The sequence below is a fragment of the Eubalaena glacialis genome, chromosome 15, assembly GCF_028564815.1.
Source record: "Eubalaena glacialis isolate mEubGla1 chromosome 15, mEubGla1.1.hap2.+ XY, whole genome shotgun sequence".
In the NCBI taxonomy this organism is placed as follows: domain Eukaryota; kingdom Metazoa; phylum Chordata; class Mammalia; order Artiodactyla; family Balaenidae; genus Eubalaena; species Eubalaena glacialis.
The window spans coordinates 38,157,551-38,168,432 of NC_083730.1; the positions used below are offsets into that span (position 1 = coordinate 38,157,551).

General features: G+C 35.2%; 1 protein-coding gene across 1 annotated transcript; it reads right to left on the reverse strand.

The window, feature by feature from the left end:
- Positions 1-9,991: 9,991 nt before the first annotated feature.
- LOC133075017 (peptidyl-prolyl cis-trans isomerase A-like) lies at positions 9,992-10,540 on the reverse strand. Its single transcript, XM_061169092.1, has one exon. The coding sequence runs from the start codon at positions 10,499-10,501 to the stop codon at positions 10,007-10,009; it is 495 nt and encodes a 164-aa protein (XP_061025075.1). The 5' UTR covers positions 10,502-10,540; the 3' UTR covers positions 9,992-10,006.
- Positions 10,541-10,882: the final 342 nt, after the last annotated feature.

Sequence of the window (10,882 nt, forward strand, 5' to 3'; positions counted from 1 at the left end):
GTGGAATGTGAAGTTAAAAATACAATACCAGGGAATTCCCTGATGGTCCAGTGGTTAGGGCTGTGTGCTTCCACTGCAGGGGGCGCAGTTTCCATCCCTGTTTGGGGGAACTGGGATCCCTCATGCTGCACAGTGCAGCCAAAAAAAAAAAAAAAAAAAAAATGCAATACTATTTACATTAGCATCCTCAAAAATGAAATACTAAGGTACAAATCTAACAAAATATGGACAAGATCTATGTAAGGAAAACTACAAAATTCTGATGAACAAAATGAAAGAAGAATTAAATGGAGAGATATTTCATGTTCATGGATAGCAAGACTCAATATTTTCAAGATATCAGTTCTTCCCAACTTGATAATAGATTCAATGCCATCCCAATCAAAATCCCAACAATTTATTTTATGGATATCAACAAACTGATTCTAAAATTTATATAGAGAGGCAAAATACTCACAATAGCCAACACATTAATTAAGTAGAAGAACAAAGTTAGAGGATTGACACTTCCTGACTTGAAGACTTACTGTAAAGCTACAGTAATCAAGACAGGGTGGTTGGTATTTGTAAAAGGATAGAGATCTCTGAAATAGACCCATATATATATAGTCAACTAAACTTTGACAAAAGAATAAAGTCAGGTGTAGTACATCCTATTTTTCTCACAACTTTATTTTGTATAGAATCTGCTCAGCCACCCTTTGGTGATAATTTTCTGTTATGCAGAGAGAAGTCAGGAATCTAGTTAAACTCATAAGGTCAAAAACTTCTATATGTCTGTGACTAAAGAAAATAAGAAAAAAATTCAGATTCAACTGAAAAAAGAAAAGAAAGACAATGACATATATATTGTTTGAAATTGCATACAATATATTAAAACCTTGATTGAACTAAACCTAAAGATTTAAAACTTTATATTATCTTGTCTATATTTAGGGAAGTTTTTTTTTTTGACATTAGGAATGAGTAGACAATGTAGGTACCACAAGAAGTGTTACTCAGAGCCTCAAAATCATCCTTCCAAATAGGAAACACAGAGCTTCTTATAGTTAAATCACCCAGGAGCTCACAATGATGTTCTGTCCACCTGGAATATTGAAACTGAGAGATTAGATTTACAGGGGTTAACAAATTACAGCCTATGGGCCAAATACAGCCCACAGCTGTTTTTTGTAAATAAAGTATTATTGGGGCACAGACATGCTAATTTTTAATGTACTGTCTATAATTATTTCTGTGCTACAATTACAGAGATAAGTAGTTGAGATATGTAGCCTGCAAGGCCTAAATAATTTGCTGTTTGACCCTTGACAAAAAGTTTACTGATTTTTTGACATAAAAAGTTTACTGACTCTGAGTTAAAGAATAAGGATATCAAAAAGTGTCATCTAAGCTACTTTAAGTGACTAAAAATTAAGGACAAATAACTAAAAAAAAAGAAATTAAAATGTTATGCCTGATGTTTTAGAGAACAAGTAGCTAATGAAAACAATAGGTATTTGACAAGCAAGCAAACAAACAAAAAACCTAACACTAATCCTGAAGAAGAGGGGATATGACACTAAAACCCCTAGTTTCAAGATGCTCCATCATAATAGATTTTAGGGAACATTTCCCCCAGTTTATAGAAGTGAAGGAAAACGCAACTTAAAAAAAAGAAAGAAAGAAAGAAAGAATTAGGGTCTTTTTTAAAGGCATGGATAAATGCCAAAATAAAAAAGAGATTATCTTGAGAGTGATCAAAATTGCATTCACAAGGAATAGAACATAAGTGTTACACACATTGCAGAAAAGAATAAAACAGAAAGTAGGAAAGGAATTTAAATTAGAGATAATACTCTAGTATGTCTGACTGATACTTCTTAAATACCTATTGGATTATTAGATGGTGAAAAAATTATTATAAACAACCACTCCTCAAATCTGTCTCCCATTATAAATAGTAAATAATGAGGAAGAAATAAATAACTGCCAGAAAATATTATAGAAAGCACGAGGTGCTGTATTACTGAAGGGATGATCATTGAAATGTCCCAGATAGTTAGCCATGGACAAATGTCTGCTAGAGATGCTCATATAATGAACAGATAAAAGCTTTGGGCAAATGAGATTTCCAGTACCAGTAATACATCTGGGTACCTGCTCACTCAAAAATTTATATTTGTGTTTTTAAGGATGAATTTTCCTTTCCCATCTTCTTTTTCTTGTATTTTCCCTTTTAACATCAAGAAAAACTTTCCCAGAAGTTGCCTATGAGACATTATCCATTGTCTCATTGGCCCGAGTTGTGTCACCTCCTACTTCTAATGAAATCATGTAAGTAGCTATACTTATATCAGAGAAAATATACTTTAAGCTGAAGACTATATCAAGAGTCAAAGAAGGTCATATATAATGATAATAGGGTCAATCCATCAAGATGATATAATATTTGTAAATACTTATACACTTACTATAGGTGCACCTAAATATATAAATATTAACATATTTGAAGGGATAAATAGATAACAGTACAGTAGTAGGTATCTTTAATACCCCATTTTCAACAATGGGTAGATCATCCATATGGAAAATCATAAAGAAACATTGGACTTAAACTACACATTAGACGAGATGGTCCTAACAGACATATACAGAGCATTCCATTGAACAACAACAGAATACTCTTTCTTCTCAAGTGCATATGGTACATTTTCCAGGATAAATCATATATTATGACACAAAGCAAATCATAATACATTTAAGAAAATTGAAATCATACCAAACATCTTTTCTGACCACAGTGGTATGAAACTAGAAATTAATTACAAGAAGAAAACTGGAAAATTCCTGAATATGTGGCTATTAAACAACATGCTCCTGAACAACCAATGGGTCAAAGGAGAAATCAAAAGAGAAATTAAAAAAAAAAATCTTGAGAAAACTGAATTTGGAAATACAACATAACAAAAACTTGTGAGAACTGCAAAAGCAGTTGTAAAGGGAAGTTTATAGCAATAAATGCCTTCATTAAGAAAAAAGAAAAATCTCAAATAAACAAGCTAATTTGCATCTCAAGCAACTAGAAGAAGAAGAACAAATTAAACCCGAAATTATTTGTAGGAAAGAAATAACAAAGATCAGAACAGAAATAAATTTTATAAAGACCAGAAAAATAATAGGAAATATCAATGAAACTGAGTGGTTTTTCTAGACTTACCAAGAAAGGAAGAGAGAGAACTCAGATTAATAAAATTATAAATGAAAGAGGAGACATTACAGCTGATACCACACAAGTAGAAAGGATCATGAGACTATTATGAACAATTATATATTAACAAACTGGACAACCTAGAAGAAATGTTAAATAACTTGAAACATACTATCTATGGAGACTAAATCATGAAGAAATAGACAATCTAAACAGGCCATTTACTAGTAAAAAATTGAATGAGTAATAATAAAAAGAAAACAAAAACTCCCAAAAAAGAAAAGCCCAGGACCAGATGGTTTCACAGGTGAATTCTATCAAATATTTAAAGAAGAAATAATACCAGTCCTTCTCAAAATCTTTCAAATAATAGAAGAGGGATAGAACACTTCCAAACTGAGGTTGCAATGGCAGCATTGCCCTGATACCAAAGCCAGAAAACTACACTATAGGCATACCTCAGTGATATTGTGGGTTCCATTCCAGACCACTGTAATAAAGCAAGTCACATGAATTTTTTGGTTTCCCAGTAGATATAAAATTTATGTTTACACTATACTATAATCTATTAAGTAAAAAATAGCATTTTGTCTAAAAAAATGTACATAGCTTAACTGAAAAATTCTTTATTCCAAAAAAAATGCTAACCATCATCTGAACCTTCAGCAAGTCATAATAGTAACATCAAAGATCACTGATCACAGATCACCATAACAAATATAATAATAATAAAAAAGTTTGGTATATTATGAAAATTACCAAATGTGAGCAAATACTGTTGGAAAAATGGTGCCTATAGACTCCTTCAATACAGGATTGCCACAAACCTTCAATTTGTAAAAAACACAATATCTGTGAAGCACAATAAGATGAAATACAATAAAATGAGGTATGCTTGTATAAGAAAGAAAATGACAGGCCAACGTATTGGGTTGGCCAAAAAGTGCCTTCAGTGTTTAAATAAAAATAAAAGGCACATTTTTCATTTTCATCAAGAACTTTATTGAACAACGTATTCTCCCTTTTGTTCCATTACCTTCTGCCATTTTCCAGGAAACTTCATAATTCCATCTTCCCAAAACTTATTATCTTTTTGAGCAAATAATTTTTCCAGGGAACAGTTCTTCCAGGGAATTGAAATTTTTTCCATTAAGAGAATTTTGTAAAGACTGAAATAAATGGAAATCCGAAGGTGTAATGTCTGGTGAATACAGCAGATGAATTGGAACTTCCCAGCCAAGCTGTAACAGTTTTTGCCTGGTTATCAAAGAAACACGTGGTCTTATGGTATCCTGATTGAAGACTATGAATTTTCTGTTCACTAACTCTGGACACTTTTCATCAAGTGCCACTTTCAGTTGGTCTAATTGGGAGCAGTGCTTGCTGGAATTAATCGTTTGGTTTTCCAGAAGGAGCTCATAATAGAGCACTCCCTTCCAATCCCACCATATACACAACATCACCTTCTTTGGATGAAGACTGGCCTTTGGTGTGGTTGGTGGTGTTTCATTTTGCTTGTCACATGATCTCTTCTGTTCCACATTATTGTACAGTATCCACTTTTCATGGACTGTCACAATTTATTTTAAAAATGGAACATTTTTGTTATGTTTAAGTAGAGAATCACATGCGGAAATACAGTCAAGAACGTTTTTTCACTTAATTTATGTGGAACCCAAATATCAAAGTGATTAACATAACCAAGCTGGTGCAAATGATTTTCAACGTTTGATTTGTGTATTTTGAGTATGTTGGCTATCTCCCACGTGGTATAATGTTGATTATTCTCAATTAATGTCTTGATTTGATCCCTATCAACTTCAAATGGTCTACCCGACCATGGAGCATTGTCCAGCAAGAAATTTCCAGCACAAAACTTTGCAAACCACTTTTGACACGTTTGGTCAGTTACAACACCTTCTTCATATACTACACAAATCTTTTTTTGCATTTCGGGTGCGTTTCACCTTTCTTGAAATAATAAAGCACAATATGTTGAAAATGTTGCTTTTTTTCTTCCATCTTCAATATTGCAATGGCTACACAAAAATTCACCAATTTTGATGTCTTTTTAAAAATGCACACTGATATGACAGCTGTCACGTACAATCTAACAAAATTGTTTTGAATGAAGTTTAGACAACTAAGTGCTACTAGAGCCATCTTATGGAAGAAAACAAACGAAACTTTTGGCCAACCCAATATGTTAGAGTATTCAGTAAATGGAAAAGCACTATAGAAATATGAATTAATATTATTATTATTGTTATTATTACTATACATTCACAGACTCAAAAACACTTCCCATATTTTCACAGTAGTGAGTGTTCAATGAGGATTATTTGTTATATAGGGCTATCAAATTATAATTTTCTAAGTGTTTTTAGATGTAATTATCACCTATTTAGCATTAGTTGGTACTAGATTATTTTAAAAAGTAAAATAATTTGATAGCTCAAATTTCCTGGCGGTATATGTATATTTTTCATATTTGTTGACTTCACATACACATTAGTGACTTGGATCTCAATAATGCTAATTATATAACTACATGTCAGGAACTGTGCTAGCTACTCTGTGTGTTTCATCTCCCTTCAACCTCATAATTAATTCTATAGAGTGGATATAATAACTCTAATTTCACAGATAAGAAAAATGAGGATTAATGGGGTTTTTGCAAATACGCTGTGTCAGAAAGATCATAACTGGAAGAGGTATGTTTGGTGTACAAAAATGTCTAATATTGCAGACAGCCCTTGTGCTTTACCACTACTTTAACTAGACAGTGTAGATGCTTGATATTCACTTTCAAATTAAATGAATGAATGAATATTGTCTTAGCTTAGATCTGACGACTTTACAAACTCACAATATTTCAGGAAGGGAAAATGTCTGGATCCCAAATATGCAGATTGTGTATACCATAATTATCTATCTTAAGCATTCCACCATTATATCACATTAAACAGGTCCAAGTTGTAACTCATTATTTTCCAAGTAATACTTGCTCCTTTTCCTGTGTTCCCTGACTTACTAAAAGGTATCATTATCCACCCAATTTCCTGCATTAAATATATAAAGTCCTCTCTGCCTAATCTCCTATTAGTAATCCATTTCTAAATCATGTAAATTCTTCTGTAAGGTATCTCAAACCCACCCATTTCCCATCTTGCTCCAATCATCACTATCTCTCAGCTGGGTTGTTCTTATAGAGTCCTAACTGGTCCTACCCACTCACATCCATTCTCCATGCTGCTGCTAGACTGTCCCTTCTACCATCAGATTTGATTATACAGTATTTCTGCTTTAAATATGAAGAGTATTCCTATTGCGCTGAAGACAGAGATCGAACACCTTAGCCTGGCCTATGAGGATCTTCCTCATTTTTCCTTCTCTAATTCATTTCACACTTTCCACCATGGAAATAGTTAACTAGTTGCACCTTCACAAGCAGGCTAAGTTTTCAATGTCCTCACATCTTTTGCCTTACTTGTTCATCTGTCAGGACTGCCTTTTCCCACATCTGTCCTACGTAGTGACTAAAGCAGGACTGACCAGACAGTTACCTTCCCATAAGCTTTACCAGCTGAAGCCTACACAACTCCCCATTAACTCCTGAATCTGTCCCTATTATGACACTATCCCACCGCATTAAGTCCTTACTTGCCACTGCCCCCACTAAGTGAAATCAGCTTGAGAACATGGGTCATGCCTTTTTTTTTTTTTTATTTTACATAATCAGAATTTAGATGCCTGGCACAATTCTGATGCTCAATAAACTGTTTCAAAAAACATAATAAATGAATAAGTGAATGGATAAATATAAAGGAAGGAAGGAAAGAAAGAAGGGAGAAAGGAAGGGAAAGAGTACAAAAGAAAGAAAGAAAATTATATGTCCTCTTGCTCAAGAAGAATATAAAAACTTAATACCCTTGGTTTTGGGGTATGGGGATAGGATCAGAAGCACATGCTACTATAAGACGTAAGTGTTATTTTTAGAGAAAATAGATTATATTGTGTTTTTGGGTAGCAAACTGTAAACTTATCACCTCCCGCTGTAAATCTGACCCTCCATGAAATAAATCTTTCCTATAATCTCAGTGTTTTTCATAAGATGGTATTCTATTGTTTAAAAGAATAAAATGATCTAATCTGCAGTTCCAAAACTTCACTTTTCAAAAAAAAAAAAAGATTATTGAAATTTATAGATTTGGCCATGGCAAAATGGCATTTATGTTTTTCAGAGTTAAAATGAAATAAAATATCTAACTTGCTGGGTTTTGCTTTCATGACAAATAGGCACTGACAAATACATACCACATTACCATCCTTGATTGCTCTGATGGAACTCATTTTCATCTTGTGTTCCTCTAATTACATGAAAATTGCATACTTTTTATGCATGACACATTTTGCACAGCTTTAGCAAAAGGTTGTGAAGAGAGGGGAAAAAAAACATTTATCAGTTTTTTCCCCTTTCACAGCAGCAATTGATCATATTCCCAGCAATCAATCTTGCTTTATGGGCCTATTTTTCTCCACTATTGTTGTAACCAAATGGCAGCAGAAAGGCACTGTACACAAAAAAAATATGGTGGAGGTTTTTAGGTGGTTTTCTCAGCTTTTAATAGATGAGATTGAGGATGCCTTTGCTTTCCGATGATTGTTCTGAGTTGTTTTCTTTGCTCTTCATTCCCCTCTCTGCCTGGGTTTGAAGCTTTCACCATAGAAAGAGCAGTAGGACTCCTGTCTAAGAATCCTACCCAACCCTTGATTTCTCATTCAAACTACTTTACATTTACAGAGAATATTCAACATTTTAAAGCACTTTCTTATAAATTTTTTAAATTTTAGTTTCATAATAAAATGGGATATATTTAGAAAAAATCATTTTAATCTGCATTTTAAAGATGAGGAAATTGAATGATTATATGACTTGTGACTTTCCTAAATTAATGTGATTTATTTGTTTTGAATCTTGTAGTTGATTCAGAAGTCCTGGCTTCCAGTCCCAGCTTTTCCCAGAGGGTTTGGCTTCTCTTTAATAAAGACCTGGGAAAATAATTTTTCTGCTACCTATCCATAAAAATGCATACAAAGAACACACCAATAACAAATACCAGAGCAAATTACAGTCAATCAATTGGGTGTTTCTTTTTCGATTCTTTATTTCTATTCTTTCTGAGAAAGAAGGCATTGGCATTCACAGGAAGCTCAGCATCATTGTATTTAACTCAAAAGGAATTGTAGAAGGCACATCTCATTCCTTGAAAATAATGACAAATTATGCAATTTTTGTTTTACTCAACTAGATTGAAAACGCCTGGGGAATAGCCAAGCTGCTTGGCGAAGGGAGGCATTTGATGTTTGGGGCTTTGGAGACAAGGGAGCGGCATTGCTTTTCAAACAGGTGCAGGCTCCTAAAGCCTCGCTCGGTTCCCCTTTTTGGACAGGCGCAGCACCTGACCAACTTTGGGAGAACAAAGCCTCCATCTGGACGAAGGGAAAGAGAGCTGGTCGCCTGTGGAGCTGCAGAGAACAAGGCTCTGCTTCCCTTTGAAGTGCTGGCGTTCTCCTTAATCACCTGGAAAAGTCTTAATTTAAAGAGGGGCTCTTAGACAAGCAGGGGATCTCAAGTATATTTGACTTTCATATCCAATCTACATCCCTTTCATCAGGTTTATTAAAATTGGTGATGTGTTCATTGTGAACCCCGTTTGTATCTGAATATGGAGTACTTCCTTTAGGGTCTCCCTCGCTGCTCTGTTTGGTCCTGTGATGCACTCATATTGCTGCCTTTGCCATGGAGTCATTATTTCTGGGGATAAATACTGTGATGTCAGGCACACTGGATTATAATTGTTGCAGGGTAAACACAACGGGACTTTATGTTCTTAGAATGCCTAATTAGACAACAGTAAATGCATTGTGGGACAGCTGAAAAACACAAGCCTAGGGAGTGTTGCATTTTTCACCATTGGATATACATGCATTGATGCACTTTATATCTTTACTCATATGAAGTAAATATCCTAAAGGAATTCTCTTACCATTTTAGAAAGATACCTGAAAGATTCACTTTGGGGAAACACACAAAATCCATAAAGCTATAGTCTCAGGAATACTAGTCAGCTCCATTCAGTGCATGGGGAATGTGACAGTCATTCTAGTACACACACCTCACCCAAATGCCCTCTTTTTAAAAAAGGGAGGGAGGATAAGTGATTTTTTGATTTTATACTTGGGTTTGCGTCCTGGATGCAGCCATATGTTAGGGATACAAGAAACACAGAGGAGTTCTTGCCATAAAAGAGTTTGTATTTTATGTGAGATAAATAAAATCATCTGAGAACACAACTGTAAAAACAGAATTAAGCATTAAAAAAGATAATGGGAAATCAGAGTAAGACAATTTTAGTCAAAGAAATAGGTAACAGCGTTCACAGGATTGCAGTTTGAGATCAGCTTTAAAGTTGTATAAAGTTATAAAGAGAGGGATGTGGATGGTGTGTCCTTAGTGTTAATGAATTAAAAGAGAAAATGTGTGTAGGAATAAACCAGCAGTTTCTAGTAGGGACTCTCACTATGTCATAAGGGAAGTTGTTTTTTTTTTCTTTGGTTGTTTAGTTTTTATTTCATAACCATAAACTTAACTTTGCAATTCAGCTAAACTTGGAGGGGAATAAGGAAAATATGGAACCCAAAGAAGTGCAATGATTATAGTATATTTTGAGCAGATGGGGATGAAGGGGTGCTCTCCTGAGCTACAGAAGGAATGGTCTGGTGGTTAAGACAAAACACAAGTTAAATTTATTATTAGATTTGTCCACAGTCAGCAATGGTGATCTTCTTGCTGGCCTTGCCATTCCTGGACCCAAAGTGCTCCATGGCTTCCACAATATTCATGCCCTCTTTCACCTTGCCAAAGACCACATGCTTGCCATCCAACCACTCAGTCTTGGCAGTGCAGATGAAAAACTGGGAACCGTTTGTGTTGGGGCCAGCATGTGCCATGGACAAGATGCCAGGACCCGTATGCTTCAGGAGGAAATTCTCATCATCAAATTTCTCCCCATAGATGGACTTGCCACCAGTGCCATTATGGCGTGTGAAGTCACCACCCTGGCACATAAATCCCGGAATTGTTCTGTGAAAGCAGGAACATTTATAAGCAAAGCCTTTCTTCCCAGTGCTCAGAGCACGAAAGTTTTCTGCTGTCTTTGGAACTTTGTCTGCAAACAGCTCGAAGGAGACGCGGCCCAAGGGCTCGCTGTCGACGGCGATGTCAAAGAACACGGTAGGGTTTCCCATGGTTGGGCAGCGCGGGAGGTTCCGGGGTGGCGGCGTCTGCAAAGCCATAATGGAAGTTTTGAAATGATCTCTGGAGAAATGGAGACTTACCTTTAGGCAGTTATCAGATTGGAAGTTAAAGATGAAATTCCGTTTTTGTTCTGAGCGAAGTCTGTGTGTGTCTGTGTGTGTGTGCCCGCTCACGCACATGTCAAAGTCCTTGCTCTCTTATCGCCTCCTCACTCTACAGATTTTCTTGAAGTGCCACTACCAAATACAACCCATTGGTCCATGATCCATAGTCCAAAACATTCCTCTCTTTCTCCATCATATCAATTTTCCCTTTGGGGGCTGTTTCCAGCTGATAGTGTAGGAAATGACCAACAACATGAATTTGTACCA

Coding starts and splice junctions, on each gene's coding strand:
- LOC133075017 (XM_061169092.1), bottom strand. CDS start 10,501: ATGGGAAACCCTACCGTGTTCTTTGACATCGCCGTCGACAGCGAGCCC.